This window comes from Protobothrops mucrosquamatus, unplaced genomic scaffold (assembly GCF_001527695.2).
Source record: "Protobothrops mucrosquamatus isolate PMUCROS unplaced genomic scaffold, P.Mucros_1.0 scaffold3034, whole genome shotgun sequence".
Classification (NCBI taxonomy): Eukaryota; Metazoa; Chordata; class Lepidosauria; order Squamata; family Viperidae; genus Protobothrops; species Protobothrops mucrosquamatus.
In genome coordinates, this window is record NW_015389048.1 from 61,567 (window position 1) to 82,147 (window position 20,581).

At 38.0% G+C, this 20,581-nt stretch overlaps 1 protein-coding gene across 1 annotated transcript in view; it reads left to right on the top strand.

Annotated features, from left to right (window-relative positions):
• Positions 1 to 20,581, top strand: part of KCNH7 (potassium voltage-gated channel subfamily H member 7) — a 119,759-nt gene that overhangs the window by 28,199 nt on the left and 70,979 nt on the right. The window contains exon 6 of the mRNA XM_029286173.1: positions 11,591 to 11,990. Within this exon, the coding sequence (XP_029142006.1) occupies positions 11,591 to 11,990 (400 nt within the window). The remainder of the gene's footprint in view (positions 1 to 11,590; positions 11,991 to 20,581) is intronic.

A 20,581-nucleotide genomic window follows, 5' to 3' on the forward strand; every position in this document is an offset into this window, starting at 1 on the left:
GGAGAAAAGGTGGCGGAACTCAAACCTGGCCACGCCCTCATCAAACCCTAGGACCGCCCCTTTAGAGAACAGGAATGCAAGTAAAATTTGGGAGGGGCTATTTCCGGTGTGGGAGGGGCTATTTCCGGTGCGGCCGGCCCGGAAAAAGGTGCCGGAACGCGGTTCCGCCGCGTTCCGGCTGAAAAAAAGCCCTGGTTGGATGTTGACTGGAGAGATTCAGGTTCAAGTCTCCATCAGTGCCTATCCATGATAAAGAACTCTGTATTAAAACACTTGGCCTCAAATCCTCAGTGTGAAGGAAGAAGCAAGTTGAAAAAGCAGCCTTGTCCTCTCTGAATGGACACTGCTGTCTTCAAGGATATGCAAACCTTGGATGATGTGTGTCCCTCCAATAACATTTCAGGCAACTCCCCCAAGCTACTTCAATACGTAGCATGGTTGCTTGTTCAGCATAGCACCTGCCCATCTTCTGGCTTTGTTGAGCACTGCTAGAGAAGATTGAGACCTTCACCTTCAGGGCTCACCAAAAACAAGAAATGCTTGGTCTTCTGAAGTCCACATGCCTTAGAATTGTCAAGGTTGAGAAACACTGAGGTAGGAGAAACCTCAAAACAATATCAGATGAAGCCTGGCCCTCCCCTTATCATTTCCTGAATTAACTTTTAGAGTATAGACAAAGGTAGGGAAACGAATCCTTTCTTGTGTTCAGACTTCCTGTGTAAGCAACATCCCTGAAGTTAGTTGGTACATCATATGGGTCAGATTCAGCTTAAACAGTCTGGAAAATCTTCCCTCTTTCCTTGTAGATGCATGTCCAGTTATTGTGCTGCTGCTACTACTATTACAATTATTGCTACTACTACTATACTACTACAACTATAGCTCTTCTATTACTTACTTCATATAAGTGAACTTTGGTGATTTTCTGAATTACCCCTTTTCAGGGCTGCTGCTTATTTTTTTGTTCTTGATCAGCATAATATTCCAGTGATAATTCCCCTATCATGAGAATGATTGTGAATATAGGTCAGCAATATTATCTCTTACTCTAATTGCAACCTTAGTTATTGAGCCTTTTTAAAATCCCTGTTGTCACAAGGTCCCCTTATAGTAAAGACCCCTGCTAACAACTTTGTCAACCAGTCTTTTTATGAAATGGCATTGCTTTCAGAGGCTTCACCAGGAGGTTCTCCAAGGCTCAGAAAGTCTTGACTTCAAGCTGTTTTTAGAAAGGCCACAAGATAATGAGCTGAATGCCACCAGCCACACCACCTGTATAAGTCTGTTTTTGTATCAGCCTACTGAAAAAAAAAAAATAGATGACTGGTTATAATTCTGGGCCTAGTGGTGGTAGGCTCCTGTGGATTCACTTAAAATTGCTGTTTTTAAAATATTATGCTAGCATACAACTTAAAGTATGAGATTTATGGCAAAGATATTAAATAGACATTTCTAGATGATAATGCTTGTTTTCCCTGTGGTTGTGCAATATCTTTCTGTAAGAATGTATGAATCAGTCTTAATTTGCTCTATCTCAGCTTTTTAGGAATATGCTAATTATTCTATTCTATAATAACTAAAAATGGTTTAAAAAGAGACTGGAAAATCATATTCCTAACATTCACAACTTTCCTTCATATATACAGCTTACTACCCAATATCCCCAAACATAGTTTTTTTTTAAAAAAAAAAACTGAGGTGCTCCTAATATGTACTTTGGTTAAAAAGTCAGCTATCCTAATATCTACTGTTTTTTAAAACTGGTTTTCCAAATGTATGCTTCATCTTGAAAACACCTTTCCCACTAAAATCTCCTTTCAAGTTCTTCACTGCTGCCCATCTGTGATTCTGCAAAGTTCATTTTACTGAAGGATCCCAATTTGTTCACACCGAAATTGCAGACAGATTCCTCTTAGGTCTTTATTGAACAATAAGAAATCAAATCAGAGATCCCACATAATAATTTTAGGATGCAGTTTGCTCTGTCGTAAGTCAGTATCGTCAGCCTCAAAGAGCACAAATGCAATTTTTAAAAAGTAATACAGAGTGGAACATTAAAGTGGATGATTAGTATTAGACAACATGGGAAATAATTCTGAGCAACAAATATGAACCAAGCATGACCCACATGGTCGATATACGTAGCCTGACCCACTTTTTACCTACAAGGAATAGTTTCTAGTTCAGATTAAGTATAAAGCCATATATCTGGGAGTATTTCCAACCTCTTCTAGAACAGGATGGCTAAGAGATATCAGTAATTAATAATAAATATCAAGTTTATTGTGCATAGCTCAGTGAGAACTTTTATTTCCTAATAATTTAGCACTTGGCTGAGTTTGTGGGCTTAGAGACTAAAATAGGTTTAGATTGAATTAGTACTTGCATCGGAGACTGCTAAGGGAATACTCTGACTATATGTTACACTGAGAATGAAAAAAAACATAAGGAGCCAAGCTTGACTTGAGAACATATTTATCTAACAATTTAACAATATTAAATATTCACTACCACAGCTATTTTCTTGCCCATTTTTTGAGAGTGAAAAGAGCTTTACCCCTTCGTTTTACAATTTTTTTTCTCAGTGACTGCAGGGGATGGAAGTTATATATAGCAATTCCTGAGTTAGTGATTTTTTCCCCCAGAACTAGGAGCATGTCAACAGAATGAGAAGGATATGAATCCCAAGCTTTCTTGAGATTCAATTCCTGACATGCTCACGTAAGATCATGGGGGTTTTTTTTTTATATCAGAAATGGCATTTAAATGATGTGCGCCATTAAAACTTCTGCAGTAATTGGAAGGGGAAATTTTTGAGGTTGAATCTCCCTTTTTACCCTTAGAGTAGAAAACCAAAAGTTCCTACGGAGCTTAGGACACTTTCCATCAATCATAAAAAGTACAGCTTTACACCAGTGCAAAATGCAAAACAATAAAAACCAGCTAATTCAAATAGTTGACGGGGGGGGGGGGAGGAAAGGAAAGCTAATTGGGCACAAGAAAAAGCTCAACAGTTAAAAAAAAAAAAGCTTTCTGAGTAAAAAGAAAATGGCTAGACTCTACATTTGTGTTGTTTTTTTTTAATTAGAATGCATTTGTTCAAATGCAAATACTTCAAAAGTAAGTTTTACAATCAGATTAGGGCATTGTCATCTCCTAATATATGCTGCCCTTCAATCTAGCAGCCATCATTATAAATCAAAGGAACACTTTTATTTTGGACAATGAAAGTTGAATAGTAATTAACACTCCTGAAAGCTTCAGTAATCAGAACTGAGAAGAAGGAGTATATATAGCAGTGGTTCTCAACCTGTGGGTCGGGACCCCATTTGGGGTCGATTGACCATTTCACGGGGGTCGCCAAGCAAGGCTGTCCGCCATTTTTTTGTCTCCCCCTTTTCCGGCGGGTGCCTTACCTCCCTTGGGCTGGGCCAGCTGGTGGTCGGCATGCTCCATCTCTGCCGCTTGCCAGCTACGCCTCGGCTGGCACAGGGGGCGGAACCACGAATGTGCGGCGCTCCCGGGCAGGGAAAGTCCTCAACTTACGACCGGTTGGGTAGTCCTCAACTTACGACTGGCTTAATCCTCGACTTACGACCGGTTTAGTCCTCGACTTACGACCGGTTTAGTCCTCGACTTACAACCAGTTTAGTCCTCGACTTACAACTGGTTTAGTCCTCGACTTACGACCGGTTGGGGGTCGCGGCATTAAAAAGGTTGAGAACCACTGGTATATAGGGAGCTGGGATAGCCCTCGTCAGTCTCCTCCAAGCAATCATTTTTGTCCAACGGGCTCCTGACTGAATCCTTCCTAATACAAACAGGCAGAAGCATTTTCTGCCCTCAGAGAAAGCATGCTCCAAAAAGGGACCCGCACAGTAACAAGCAGTTGTGTTACATATAACGTGTGTTTAGTGAGTTGACCGGCACATATATTGCCATCTAGAGTTAGTCCCCAACTTACCGCCACAATTGAGCCCAAAATTTCCGTTGCTAAACAAGACGTTGTTAAGAGAATTTTACTCCATGTTAGTACTTTTCTTTGACACCATTGTTAAGTGAATCTGGCTTCCCCACTGACTTTGCTTGTCGGAAGGTCGCAAAATCACACGAGCCCAGGACTCTGCAGCCGTCATAAATATGAGTCGGTTGAATTTTAATCATGTGACTGTGGGAGATGCTGCAGCGGTCCTAAATGTGAAAAACGGTCATAAGTTACTTTTTTCCAGTCACGTTGTAATTTTGAATGGTCACTAAATGAATGGTTGTAAGTCAGGACTACCTGTAGTAGGCAGAAATATCCAGGCAGATTCTTTAAAAGCTCCTGGGGCACTAGATATCCACAGCAAACATGCTCATGGACTCTGTCTAGCTAAGAGGGATCCTTGCCTTTTGAGTTAGTTCTTTAACCAATTGACTAACCTACTTTATTATTATCATTTTTCATTTGTTTATTTAAATATCACAAAATCTTGGGACTCCTTGTGACTTAATATAAAAACATTAAAAACAGAAATGCATATCTTGTTGTTGTTAGTTGCAAAGTCGTGTCCGACCCATTGCAACCCCATGGACAACGTTCCTCCAGGCCTTCCTGTCCTCTACCATCTTCTGGAGTCCATTTAAGCTCACGCCTGCTGCTTCAGTGACTCCATTCAGCCACCTCATTCTCTGTCGTCCCCTTCTTCTATTGCCCTCAATCTTTCCCAGCATTAGGCTCTTCTCCAGTGAGTCATTCCTTCTCATTAGGTGGCCAAAGTACTTGAGTTTCAACTTCAGGATCTCGCCTTCTAAAGAGCAGTCGGGGTTGATCTTGTCTAGGACTGACCAGTTTGATTGCCTTGCAGTCCAAGGGACTTGCAGGAGTCTTCTCCAGCACCATAGTTCAAAGGCCTCAGCATATCTTAAACTGAAATAAATAACAATTTGTACATGCAAATTGCAACGATTTGCACGTGTAAATTGCAGTCCATAATGGGGTGCAGGCAAACAACTTGAGGATGACAAGGAGTCCATCTGGAAAGTTGGGAGTGGTTGTCGAGTTGGGTCCCTGCTACCAGTGCACTGATCAGCTGTTTGGCAGTCAGCAACCTGGCACAGCAGCAATAGAAGAAGAGGGTTTTAATAAAATACCTGCTTCAAGTATTGAATACAGCAGGTATGTCGTTGCATGTATACATTTAGAGATCTTTTACATGAAGCAGAGAGATTAGAAATAAAAGGAAAATTGTAATAATCCCTGCTCACACATAAATACAATTAAGTTCTCTGAAAGTTGCCCCAGGTTCTTCTGAATTGTAATATTTAGAACCTACTATTTAAGCCAGTGGGTTACTGTATAGGTACGATTCAAAAATATAAAATCTATCTTATGCATAACATCATTTCTACTTTAAAGATGTTGTGATAAGCACAATATTTCAGTTCTGATAAAAAGAGAATTGTTTAAATTAAAAAGCCCTGCCATAAAAAAAGATCTTCATCTGGTCCCCCAAAAAGCATAAGTCACTGACTTTTCTTGAGGAACCCTTGCATGAAAGGGGCAACAGAGAAAGATGCCCACCTTAGTCATGAAAGCCACCTGGGTGACTTTGAGCCAGTCACTCTCTCTCAGCCAAATTCACCTCACGGGGTTGTTGTTGTGGAGAAAATAGAAGGAGGGGTGTGTATCGTATATGTTCGCTGCCTTGAGTTATTTGTCAGGATGGGTGGATATTTATATATATATATATAATGTTTTTCTTATTCCTATTGTGTAAGATGGAAACCTGAATGGGGTTTCCAAGGATGAACATAGGAAAATATTCAAATATCCTCAATCTGAAATCTCTTTTAAACTAACTAGATTTAGAAATCAGGAAACTTTACAGAAATAAGATTAAATTATCTGACTCACAAAGATGATTTTTATTTCTCCGTGACAAGTTAAAAGAATCCCTCGGGTTAGGTGAAATTTCATTATACACAATATAAAGCTTTCAAAGAATATGCATACTCGTTAGCATAAAATGAATTCAAAAGACCAGAGTTGCAGACCATTTCTTGTGCTGTTATTTATATGAGCATTATAAGGAAACTTTCGATAAAATTAATTACATTGGGGTGAAAATGAAAGGTCTACAATTTGTTATGTAAGACATTTATCTTCCAAAGAAAGGGAAGAAATATGATTCCCCTCTACTTCACTGAAGAAGGGGAAAACAGAACAATGTAATTAAAGAGGACATAACATTATTAAGCAAGAAAGGGTCTGCAAAAAGTGGGACCAAATTAATTTAGATGTACTTGGGTTCTTAGCAATCACTGATTTCTATCACAATTCAAAAAAAAAATTGCCTTCCTCCAGTCAGGAGTAACTTTGCTATAGACCTGGATTCTAGATCTCTAGGGAAGATCCCTCTTACATGTGGCAGAATCTTTCTGGGACACTGAATTCTCAGTGTCCAAATTTCAATAAGCAGAATTTTAATTTGGTTTTATTTATATATTACAAGTGCTGTATGGCCGTGCTCCTTGCAGGTGCATAAATAGTTTTCAGAGGAGGGACCTTCCTTTCAGAGGAAACTCCTTTTCAAAAGACCTTCCTGCCCAGTGTTGATGTAAAGATTAAGATCTATAAGAAGGGAAAAGTTGCCCATAAGCAAGAAGGTAAGCAGGCAGACAGTGAAAGGAGATGTATTTTATTTCTGGGTTTTTTTTAATCAGTTTTCATAGAACATGAAGATAAAAACTAATAAATATTAGTAAATGGTCAGAAAGAGGAATAAATAGAGGGAAAGAATAAAAAGAAAGGTATGGGATAGTGCAGGAAACAGAAACTATAGAAAAAACATATGAAAAGAAAGTGACTTCCAACTTTTTTTTACAAAAGATAAAAACAACACTTAAATGCAATCCCTGGTTTAAAACTCTATTATATAGTACTTAGTAATAAAATAGAAGCAAGCTTATTGAAGAAAGGGTCAGGATAGGTTCCAATATAGACACATCCAGAGCCAATAGCTTGATCTAATAATATATACAAGTGAGAATACTGACAAAACTGGTATGCATTTCCAAATACATTAGGTACAGAATTATGTAAAAAATATATCAATAAATATATCAAGTCTTAACCTACCTATCTTTTTTCTCTCTCTCTCTCTCTCAACTCTCTTTCCCTCAGCTTTACTTGTAATTTATAATGGCATCTTCTCCCTCTCATCTCAATTACTCATAGGGGGAACCTCCTCACTATGAATTCTATGCATCGGTGTCCATCATTGCCATGACAAAGTCTTTTTGGAAGAATCATGCAATTTCATTCAGTCAGAAACTTGTAATGGATTTCTTAGAAGGAATGACTTAGCAGTGAACAAATGCTGGGTGTTTACAGCTTTTGATCCTTATAAAAATTATCTTCCTAATTATACCTTTGTGAAGGATGCTCCCTAATGTATTCATGTATAGGATCTAGGACAGTCCTTCTCAAACTTTTTCTTTCATTACTCAAAACCACTTATCAGAAAGTCTTATCAAACTTGAAGGACCCGCCATCAGTCCCTTACTTTAGAACGATCATAATTTTGAACAGTCACTGAATCAAATGGTATTAATTCAAAGACTACCTATATTATAAAACAACATTACTGAATGATGTTTATGTCATATCAATAAATTATTGTTGGCAATTTCACCCATTTTTTTGTCTTATAGGAATACTTGGGAAATTTTAAAATATATTTTAGTTCACGAGGCTGTCTTTAAGTCAATTTAAATGTCCCTGTTGTAATTGGTACATGTGTCCTTACCCAAAATAAAAACACTTTTACCCAGTTCTGGGTAATTTTCTCAGGTTTGGGAAGCCCTGGAGGATAAAAACCTAAATGAAACATAGCAACATTTTTCAACAGCAGATGCTGACTTCACTTCCTTTTTCTTAATTTGTGGCACTGCCCTGATGTAGCAATAATACAATAAATTGCTGCTGTGGTCTAGCATCTTGCATTTGTTGCAGGGAGAAAGTTACAAGACTGGCATAAATAGAACATGTTATGTTCAAGTTATTTTAAAAGAAGGGAACACTTTTTTCTTATTTCCAAATTATTGCTCCTATGATCTATGTATAAAAAATGCAAAGTTTTAATAAAACATTATAATTGCACTTAGGGGGATGAAATGGCTTGTCCCATTAAAACTGTACATGTTTTCAGCTGTTAAATTTTATGCATTATATATGCCATCTTGAAAATAGAAGGGATAGTCATGGGAAGCTACACACATGCAAAACCACTTTTTAATAGTAAATTTTATTAAAAATTACAACTGTAAAGATAAAAACTAGTGCAGACAAAAACAGGAAAAAAATAGAAGGTGGAGAAAAGAAAAAATAGAAAGATAAAATAGAAAAGAAAGAAAAATTAGAATATAGTAAAGAAAAGCAAAAGAAATATATAAATAAATGACATCCTCCTTCATCACAAGAATAAACAATTTTAGTAACTTATCACCTTCTCTTAAAATATAACAAATATTCTCTTCTTCCCATATCCCATCTTTTATTTATAAACAAATTCATAAAGCCTTGTCATTTCAGTCCTGATTTCAGGGAAAAATCCATTAAGGGTTACCAAAGATATGTATTTTAACATTTATCAAATAAACCAAATTTATATTCCTCCCTTTTGCTTTTAATATTCTTGATCTTCAATCCCTTCAAATAATGTAACAGAACTTGATTTCTTTTCATTTTTTCTTTTCTCTTCTCATAAAATTCTTCAAAGCTTTAACAAGCCGCTTTTGTAAATCCCATATAGGAAAATTATCCAGGTCACTGTCTTGGTTTATCACTTGTATATCCCTTTTAATTATTAAGAATTTAATTCTTAAATAATTTAAGTAAAGTAATTTAATAAGTTTAATTATTAAGAGTGTTCTTTTTAAATCCACTTTCAGCTCAGCCCCAATCTTGTTAGATAAAACACGTTTCTCTTCTGTAACGTCTTTTAAACACTGTCTATCTGTAAAGCGAGACACTCTTAAAATTAACTATTGTTAATTGTTCAAATACATCCTTCAGTACATCCAATATTAAAATACTTTGCTTCATTTTGTATTAGTAAGTCAAATTTAAGTGTTGTTCTCCATTAATATAATCATTCATTCCTTCTGGTTCCCTCAATTGTCCAACTTTCAATGTCTCAACCTATTATGCCTTTTTTCCCCAAAATAATTCAAAACAAAAGCATTTTCTCATAGGAAGGCTTCTTAACATAAATTCTAAAATCTTATTTCAAATCCATCTGAACTCTTAGTCAATTTGTAACTTTCTAAAATCAAAGTTCTAATCACCTGTTTTCTGCTTATTTCAAAAAAAAAATTTTTTAAATCAAAACTGTATTTAAAACTCGTTTCACTAAAGATTGAAGAAATTCAGCCAGTTTTCAGATTTGTTGATCCAAGAGTTCCTAATAATAACAATAACAACAACAACAAACAATAGGCAATTTCTGAGAGCGATTTAAAAAGAAAATATGTGGATCCTGTGTCCAATGGCTTGAGAAAGATGGCTTTTTTTCCTGGTCTCCCAGAACTCTGAACCCCCTGGAGACTGCTGTTTTGTGTCTCCTCGCAAGGATCAACTGTCTGAAGCAGGGGTAGGCAACCTTGGCTCTTTTATGACTCGTGGACTTCAACTCCCAGAATTCCTAAGCCAGCATGGCTCAGCATGGAAACCTCTCCCTTTCCCCTCAGCATGGCTGGCTCAGGGATTCTGGGAGTTGAAGTCCATGAGTCATAAAAGATCCAAGGTTGCCTACCCCTGGTCTGGAGCAATTGTGGGTGATCTCAAGTCCTCTCCTTGTATGGAGAGCAATAATGAAGAGCTGGTCAACTTTCTTCCCAATGAGGCATTGCACAGCTGCAAGAGATTGAGGGATGATCCCCTTTATGTTCCATGGGACCTTATTTGTTTGTTCCCAAGAGAAGGCAAGCAGTCTGGAGAGTTTCTTGTATGACCGGTAAAATACAATAAAGTAGTCAACTTTAATCCTTCACACATAAATTTGCACCTGACAGTCAATGACCCAAGTTACTAAGCTAGTTTCATGCCTAAGATGGGACTAGAACTCACAATCTCCTGGTTTCTAGCCTAATGCTATAAGCACTTCACCAAACTTGCTCTCCATTCGATTATAATTCCCCATTCAATTCCATTTCTCTAAAAGGTCTTGAAGCTTTTAAGAAAAAGATTGTCACTCGATAATATAGAAATATGTTTGCAAGCAAATAAAGTGAGGGGGGACTCCCCACATAAACCACTCAAGGGAAAGGCAGGATGTACATTTAAAGTAGTAGTAGCAGCAGCAGCAGCAGCAGTAGCAGTAGTAGTAGTAGTAATGCAGAAAATTCCAATTCAATCCCTTGCATTTCAAGAAATGACTGGAAAGATCTGTAATAGACAAACCTTCCAACCATTACAGACATTATTCAGTCAAATGTCTGGCTCAGAATAAGGGAGCTTCAGATATACTTATTCACATGGATACTTCCTAAGAAGTCTACCTTAAATGCCTCTTGCATAAAGCCCCAAAACATGGATTTCATTTAGAAATTAAATCCAATTCAGTGGTTCTTAGGAGAGAGGCAATTTAAATCCGAGCATAAAGTATGTGCTCCAGATTTACAGCTATTTGCTCTGTACCAAATATACTATTTACTATATACCATTTATTTTGACTCATTTTCACCAGTGAAAAGGGCAGCTGTTTTATTGCAGTTATTATAGTGTAAACAATAGATTGTAATGGGACAGTTACTATGGTTAATTCTCTGGACTGCCTTGAGCGTTTTTTAAAGTCTACACTATGGCTGGAGATAATGCTCTGTAGATAATGCAGGTCTCTGAAAAAGGGTGTTCCACAGAGCAGAGAAAATTATGGAGAAGGCACCCTTCCTAGATCCAAGTATTTGATAACAAGTAGAAAAAGTAGGGAAAGGGGCCTGCAGAGGTCAGTAATGCAATGGCAGTTATTGCATCATTGACTGACATGTCCATGAAGTATGTGCTGAATTGTGGTCGAAAGATGCCTGATGCAACTCCCACAGTAGGCTTGGGTCTAACCATTTCTTAGATCTTTAAGAAATCTAATGCATGCTGGCTTTGTACTGTATGAAAGAAGCAGTAATTCTAATAAATAAAAGACATATGTAATTCTGTACCAAAGTAAAATTCAATGTATTTAATGAGAGGTTTTTTTTATTGGTAAGTTAATCGTGAAACTGCAGACTAAAGTGCATGGAGATTGCCTTAAAGAGTTCCTAAGAACGTAAATCAGGGGTCTTCAAACTTGGCCCTTTTATGACTTGTGGACTTCAACTCCCAGAATTCCTCAGCCAGCGTGAGGAATTCTGGGAGTTGAAGTCCACAAGTCATAAAAGGGCCCAGTTTGAAGACCCCTGACTTAAATCTTCTAAGTAGGCATCATTCTTCACAAGACCTACAAAGGCACCTGTTGGTATGAGACCATACTTACTGTTTTTCTTATTCTCCTCTTTGCATCTGAGCACTTTAAACCATGCCTAATATGCACTGTGGCTTTTGTTTCTGCAGACAACAACCCTCATTGGCCTTCTGAAGACAGCCCGTCTACTGCGTTTAGTGAGGGTTGCTCGAAAACTGGACAGATACTCAGAGTATGGTGCGGCTGTCTTGATGTTACTGATGTGCATCTTTGCACTCATTGCTCACTGGCTGGCTTGCATTTGGTATGCCATCGGGAATGTTGAAAGGCATTACTTGTCTCGCAAAATTGGCTGGTTGGACTCCCTGGGACAGCAGCTGGGAAAACATTACAATCGGAGTGATGGCAGCTCAGGACCGTCCATCAAAGACAAATATGTCACCGCACTTTATTTTACCTTCAGCAGCCTGACCAGTGTAGGATTTGGAAATGTGTCTCCAAATACCAACTCAGAGAAAATCTTTTCTATTTGCGTCATGCTGATTGGCTGTAAGTAAGGAGCTTTTTTTTTTTTTGCATTTTTTACTTCCTCCCTAATTTACTAATGAATTTCTGAATTGTTCGGCTTGTTAAATACTCAAAACCTTCAAAAGATTGAAAAAAAAACGTGTTTGCAAAGTGAAAACTGGGCAATATTTCTGTAGGGCATGCATTTTTAAAATATTTTTTTCATGCAGAAGTTTTGCCAGTGTTTATTTCGAACTTCACCTTCCAAAATTCTCTAGTTCCGGAGAACATCTCCACATTCAAAATTCGGGATGTTTTTTGTTCTGAGGTTTCACAGAAATTAGAAATTTTAGGGGAATTTACTTCTGCTCCTATCAGTAGCCTATTCTTTTTTAATAGAAAATTTTATGAATTTAATACTAGTTATTTATGCACTCTATGGACTAATGAGCTTGAAGGTCCAGGGTAGGGTTGGTTTACAACACAGGTGTCAAACTCGATCGCATCACGTGACATATCATGTCCTATCATGACGTTTTTTCCCCTTTGTGAAGCTGGGGTGGGCCTGGCCCGCGAGCCACCAGTTTGACACCCCTGATTTACAACATATGAAAATGGAAGGTTTGAGTTACAACATACGAAATTAGTTTACTATTGCTTTAAAAAAGATTACTGCTTAAAGATATTTCATAAGAATTGATTGCAATCACTTTGCTACTAGAGATGCAACTCTAGAATGTTAATTCATATAGTTTAGACTTATCCTTTTATTGACTCGTGTTCTCTAAATTGATCATTGTATATTAAAGAAGGATAGTTCTTCTTGGCTGTATCCCTTGGATTTGTAATCTACTGACATGAAGGGTTTTGGATTTTTTCAGAGGGAAAAAAATAATATAGGATGCATTTGCCTAATTACAAATAATCACAAACTTACATACCTTAAACCAAGAATCAGCACCTCCAGCACAATTTGTATTCCAGATAAAATTCAGTAGCACATTTCCTTTTAAAAACTGTCTACAGGTTATTTATAGTACCTCTTAAGGAACTGTTCACACTTAGAATCCTTTTAAAGGTCAACTTGCAATCTTGTAGCACAATGTGAAATGTATAGACCCTATTGATCTTTGTATCGCTCAATTTAATTTAGTAGATATTTGGTTGGCTTTATTATTATTAGTGAGAGAGCCAATTTGGTGTAGTGGTGAAGGCATCAGGCTAGAAAGCAGAAGACTGTGAATTCTAGCCCCACACTGAGCACAAAGCCAGTTGGATAATCTTGGGCCAGTCACTCTCTCTAAGCCCTAGGAAGGAAGCAATGGCAAACAACTTCTGAAAACCCTTGCCAAGAAAACTGTAAGGACTTGTGTAAACAGCCTCTGAGAATTAGACACAACTGAATAGAAGAAAATAAATTAGTAGTAGTATTATCAACAATAACTATACAAAAGGATCTCAGAGTGATGTACAGAAACACAATTAAAATACATATAAATATCTGTACAATAAAAAGGAGGCAGAGGAAGAAAACAAAACCTAAATTTATTGTACATTTATTGATGGAAGACCTGTGTGATAAGATAGACTTGAACAAGCAGGCTAAACATATAATAGAAGGTGCTTCACAGGGAATGGGCATTGCACAGGGCAGATAGTGCCACAAAAAATAACACACTGATGAGCACAAGCCCCATTCTTGGCACACACTGCAGGACCTTCTATTACTCCAGATGTGTAAGCTGTGAGTTGGTAACAAAACAGTTGTACTAGTATGATATAGACATGCATTGCACCTGATAACCTGTTTTGCTGTGGCATTAAGTTAACTTAATCCTTGGGTCCTTAGTTTAAACATTTAATTAATTATTAAATATGTAAACAGCTTTCTCTTGGAATACCCCGCCTTTGGTAATTAACAAAAGCTTGGAAGAGTTCTTGAGGCAATTTGATTGAGAACTTGGTCACAATCTGGAGCGGGCATATGATGAGGACCTTAGCTTATTGTTCCTAGGTGGCTGCTCCTTGTGTGTTGATCTTGAGGTCCTCACTAGATTTCTGATGCACTTCAGGAGATGATAGACTAGAAGAGTGCCATTGAAAGAAGTAAATCTAACCAAAAAATAGTAAAAGACTCTATTAGGGATTACAAAATGGCAATAACAGCAGTAAAAGGTAGCTATTTTTCTACTCTTATCATATCCACAAATAGCTATCCAGCAGCACTTTTTTAAAGTGGCTTATTCCTTGCTAGGAAGAGAAATGCCACAGAGTTATTTGTATATTTACTGCAAGGAATATTCCAAGCCTAAAATAACGCAAATCCACTCCACCTGGAAATTGGACTCCACCTGGAAAATCTGTTGAGATAATTAAAACAAGATGCTTGTGTGCTTACTGGGGTGAGTTTGAACCTATAACTCAAGAGGAAGTGGACAAGGTCCTTGGGACTGCTGACCTGCCCCCTATTTACATGTCAGCTGATGAAGGATGTCCAGAAGTTTATGTGTGGTTAGGTCCATGCCATATTATCTGCTTGAGGGATGGATGGTCTCACCTGCTTTGAAAAGGCATTTGTGTGCCTCCTTAAGAAGCTATCATTGGATCCAAACATTCTTCCTAGACAATTTTCCCACAATCTCTCCTTTGGAGGAAAGTTGTTGAGAAGATAGTCAGGCTACAACTTCAGAGGGCTCTGGAGAAAACAGATTACCTAGACCCTTTCCAGTCAAGTTTCAGACTGAAACTTAGCACTGAATCAGCATTAGTTGTGCTTGTTGGTGATCTCTGGTGGAACTGCAATGATGATAGTTCATCCATTTTGATTCTCTTTGATCTCTCAATACCATCAAACATGGCATCCTTCAGGACCACCAAGAGAGTTTAGGAGTAGGAGTAGGGGACACAGTATTGTGATGGTTCACATATTAATAATAATAATATATAAATGCAATGGTAATAACAATAACATTCAATAAGAAATAACTATCATTATAAAAGTATTAACTGACCAAATAATTAAACCTCCAATGACATAAATACAAGTCATCAATATAAAATTAGTATAAAATATGCAGGATAACCTCTGCCCCCTTGTCTTTTCTTAAACTTTTCAAGATTTCAGCTTTAAACAATTTACCCAATGAATTTAACCTATTCATTATTTTTTTTATAAGACCCTGTGCAGGAAAGTAGGACCGGTCCTCTGCAATGACATTCCTGGGTCTTTAAGGTGTTCTTTGTGTATGGCTCAGATATGTGCGGTGTATTAAAAAAATTCCTACTCTGCAAAAGTTTATGCTAACTAGGTCTATCTTGGGCATGGCAAGGAGACCTACTTTACAGAGGATATCTTCCATCTGTGCCATCCTCCTTTTGAAGTGTTGTTCAAACAAAGTCCAGTTTCAAGAACATAAGAAAGAACAGGGAGCTTGAAGTTACCCATTAAGTGTAAGAGTTACATAGCAATACTTAGGTCACCTTGTCCTAAGTCTTCCCAAGAGGGAAGTATTTCATTTCTACTGAAACTCTTGTCATTAATTCTATTTTTGCTTTCATACATACAGTATCTACGGTAGGCTATAACTTCCAACCAACCTTGGCTGATCTCAATAAGCTAAGCTAGTTAGAATCGAATACGGGAACATCAGGAAATGACAGAGCAGTAGGCTGGAAGGCAATAGCAAATCAGATCTCTAAATATTTGTAAAGATGGATGAGTCTACATCAGGGGTGTCAAACTCGTAACATTACGTAACGTGTCACGATGTATCACAACTTTTTTTCCATTGCCGGCAATGGGTGGGCGCGATTTTCGGCCCGCAGGCTGGCAGTTTGACATCTCTGATCTACATAGTCACTGGGAGGCAAATTCAAAATGAGGGAATCGGTGTGGTGTAGCGGTTAAGATGTTGAACTAGGATATAGGGCTTTTCTGCACTGCGGCCTTCAATTCCTTATCTTCCATGTAAATTAGCTGAGAAATGAAGTTAATAGAAAGTCTTTCTGGATTCCAGTCCCTTCCTCCCATTTGGCCACAGGGCTAGTCAGGTATTCTGTCCAGACTACAGTTACCACAGCCCCTGCTTCTCCTCCTCTGCCTCTCCCCTCCAAGCCAGGGAAGTAGCATTACTTGCTTTCCCTTCTGTGGGCAAGCATTTTGAGTACTGGTGAAGAAAGAAAAGAGGATCTAACATTCTTTACAGTCCTTCCTGCCAATGGAGCTAGAAGGAAAAATGTGGAAGAACTCTTGCCAATTTTATCCTCTTTCTGAACTGTTTCTCCCCTGAACATAAAATCCCAAAGTTCCATCCTTTCGTAGGAGATAAGCCACCAGCCCAGTAGTAAGTGCCTGGCCAAGCGTAAACTGAGGGAGTTGAGGGATGCCCAAGAGAGCACACAGTAGCCAATTGAAACGGAGGCATTTGTGGAAGGTGGAAGGAAAGGCAGAATGAGGACCTGCAAAGCCATGTTTGCACCAGTGCAGAGAGAAAAACACTACTTTGGAGGCAGAGCAAGAAGACACAATGAGTACCTTCCCAGCAAACTAGGAACAGGCTGAGGATGACATCATTCAATCCTCCCCTTCCAAAATGGTAGGTGGCTGCCCTTGCTCTGGGGCAAGCAGCCCTGGGAAGAATCAGATTCACATCCACTCTTAACCATGAAAACTGGCTGGCTGACTCTAAGCTAGTCATGTCCTCTCAACCCAACCTACTTCAGACTATCATGTAGGCACAAAATGAAGAGTGCTCCCCTGTAACCTTCTAATGCTCTGTGTTGCCACATCTAGTTTTTACTTCTGGCTTTGTTTCCCTTATCTATCTGATCCATTCCATTCCTTTAGCTTGACCTTCCCTTGCTAGATGATCCTTAATCATCTAGCTTTTTCTTTCCAGCACATTTCTCCTCCTCCTCCTCCTCCTCCTCCTCCTCGTACTACTACTACTACTACTACTACTACTACTACTACTACTACTACTACTACTACTACTACTACCAAAATCCAACCAAACTCATTCAGTGCTTGGAAATAGCAACTTTTTCTCTTGGGTGGAGCCCTTCTTAAACTATGAAAGAAAAAGGAAGTGAAAGTAAATAGATGGTCATTCTTGGCACTGCAGCCATCCATCAACATGGATCCTATTAGGAAGACAAGAACTCATTAAATAAAACTGTCTTCTTTGTCAAATGTCTTGCCATACCCATAAAGGATGAGGAAGGAGAAATTGTAAAGCAGGATTTTCTTATATTATTTTAAACCGTTTAAGCGTGTATGTGAGAAAACTCAACTGGTAAGATCTGATGCCATCAGCTGGCTTTGTGATATTAATATGACAAGGAGTAAGGAAAGCATTTGATTTAAAAAAAAAAAAACATAAAACACTAGGGTAAAAAATGTAAAAGTAGAACTCTGGGGCAGTAAGCAATTCACTGTCACATTATGCATCCAGGGGGTGCAGACCACAAGACTTATTTCAGGAAACCTATTTGAAAAATATGCAAAATGTTTTTGCTTGGGGACAGTAGTTCATTCATTTCAAGAATCCCTGAAAGAGGTACAGATTGCAAGTCAGTACTCTGAGTCTCAAAAACTTTAAAGAGGACACACTATTACAGTACTACATGTATTGTCCTTTAGTTCCTCTGTGTATCACCCCTGCTGTACTGGAAAGATGTCAGGGAAAAGTAGGGCAGGCTTGGTCTGCTTGACACGTAGTAGAAGACAGTTCGTGGCCTACCTTTGACTTCACTTTATTTTTCTAAATTCCAAACACTAGATATTGAAGGGGACAGTGTGTATCTGTGAGTAGCTGATTAAGGAACTGTTTCTTTTCTGCTTAATTCATCCTTATTCATAAACCCTTTCAGCGCTTTTAATCCATCAAGCACTGTTAGATAAAGCCTTTTGTGAATTTCCTTGTCAAGACAGGACAATTAATTGTGTGGTTATATCCCACCACATACTCGTAAGAATGAAAAATTACAACCATTTCTTCTAAGTTGCTATTTGCCTAGTGACAAAAAACAACGTTTTTCCTTATTAAACCCATGCAAAACTTTTTTTCTGGAAAATCTTCTCAAAAGAGTTGTGCGCAAAAGTACAAGTAAATGTACAAAAATTGGCAAAACGAAAAACTTACCCACAGATTTCTTTTGCCAACCCTAATAGTTTATACTGTATGCAGAATAAGTTAATCATCAGCTAACTTTATTAGTTAATTCCTTGTTTCCAATTTATATTGAGGAAGAGAAAAGACATAAATGTACATAATTGTGAGAGGCTGTCTTCATTACTGATAAAATTACACAGAAGTTATAGCTAAGAATTAGATGCCCACCAATTACATAGAATTTGTATCAATTCTGTAATTCCATAGAATAAATTTTGAGTTATCCCTGTTTATGTAAGGGTACACTTTCTCTGGTGTGAGGATTTATTGTGTCCACAGTCACAACCCAAATCCCAGGATTTTTTAAGATGCAAGTTCTAGAACTCTCAGGACCTTCAAATTTATTTTTTAAGCCAAGTTAAAACTTTAATTTTCTATTCTGATCTAAATTTTATTGTTTTTCATTTTATGTTGTTAGTAATAATACCAATAATAAAATGCCATCTCCACTACCACTTTGTAAAGGATGAAAGGCTATTTGGGGGGGGGTGATTTTATTTTTTGTGTAGCTTAAGTTTTCAACTTGATGCTGAGTCTTATATCTGTAGTATAAACAAGTGAGAAATTTGATAGACTCAACAAATAACTTTTTAAAATGAGCGTATTTAAGTCTTCCTTATTAGAAGCTGGGATGAAATGAAACTGTAATTTAGAAAGATCAACTTATTAAACGTATGGACTAAAACATTAATGATGCCATAGCCAGTGTAGGTGCTTCCAGATCAGGCACTTTTTTCAGTCACCTGGTCTGATTGATGAAATTTCTCCCTCTTCTCTCTTTTTTCAACCACCATACAATATTTGTTAAAATTTGCCCAGGAGGGAAAAAAATGAATAACTACATTACAGTATGTATTTTGACCGGTAGTTTCAAAAGCCTTCCATCTGAAAGTAGCTCTTGATGATCAAAGGGGAGTTAGGAATCTGCTCAAAATTGGAGCTCTCAGTGGATCATTCTCCATACCACAAGGTTAAGGTGTGGGTTTAAGTCTTGAAATGTAATTATCAGATTCAGAAGATAGATCCTGTAAGTTCAGAACATAGAATCTAATAATATCCAGAGAAGCAATAAAGTGGCAATAGGCCATTCTGAGTAATACGATCACTGTAACTCAAGATAAAGCTCAGGGGAAACAGGATCTTTTCTGGATCACACCAAAGTCCATTTAATCTAATATCATGTTTCCAAAAGTGACTAGCTAGACTTATAGGGGCAGTTCATAGTCAGGATATGAAACAATTGGGTTTCATATCTGTATTTGCCCTTTTCCATAACAAAGGGTATTCCAGTAATATGTGTATTTTATGTAGTTTAATGCAAACTCTATTTGCAATTCCATAATTCCATAAGCTAGGGTTGAATCGGCATATTGCTTCAATAAATACTTGTTTATATATTTTTTACCAAATCTCCTGATAATCAGTTTGATTGTCTGTCTCTCAAATGCTGGCAATATGACAAGAGAAAAGCTCTCAATCCACTATCGTCACACCATTTTATTGGTCTTAATTCCGTTTATGAACATGCACATTTATGAGAATTGGCAAATGCACTCTGTTATGTCAGACTTCACGTCAGGCATAGCAATAAATTTCACCTCTCCAGCAACTCAGGCCTTCATTCAGTAACTAGCTAACAACAGAAGCTTCATAGGTGAAATACAACTAATTAAGCTGTTGTACTACAGACAAGAAAGAATAGTCAGAAAAGTGTCTCTAGCGTTGTTGGGAATTTCAATTCAGCAAGGTCCCTTTTAGAGAATGTGGTTCTAAGCATATGCAAGTCACTAAGTAACACAAGATCCCATTAAGAAAGTTGCTGTTCCTGGAGAGCCTGTTTGATATGGTGGTGAAAGCACCAGGCTAAACACTTGTGACTTCTAGTTCTGTCTTAGACATAAAGCAGTTGGCTGACCCTGGACCAGTCAGTCTCTGCCTAGGAAGAAGGCAAGGACACATCACTTCTGAAATCTTGCCAAGAAAACTACAGGGACTAGTCCAGGAAACAAAACTGACTCTCCCCCAAAAAGATGCTGTTTCTACTGCTAACTTGGCTGCTTGAGCAGGGAGCTGGACTAGAAGACCTCCAGGGTCCCTTCCAGCTCTATTCTATTCTATTCTATTCTATTCTATTCTATTCTATTCTATTCTATCCTATCCTTAAGATCTGGTTCTCTGTGTGGATGCAGGCCTGGCCTCCGAGGCCTAGAAAGGACTTCCGGAAGTGTGTTGATGTCACCTCCTGTGAGCTATTCTAGGCCTTTAAAGTTTACCAGGCAGCAGTGCTAACTACCCTGATGTATGCTAGTGAGACCTGGACAGTGTACAGGAGGCACGTTAGGCAACTGAATTACTTCCACATGACTTGCCTTCGTAGAATTCTGAGGATCCGGTGGCAGGATAAGATACCAGATACAGATGTCCTCTCCAGAGCAGGCCTATCATCAGTTTACACTCTGT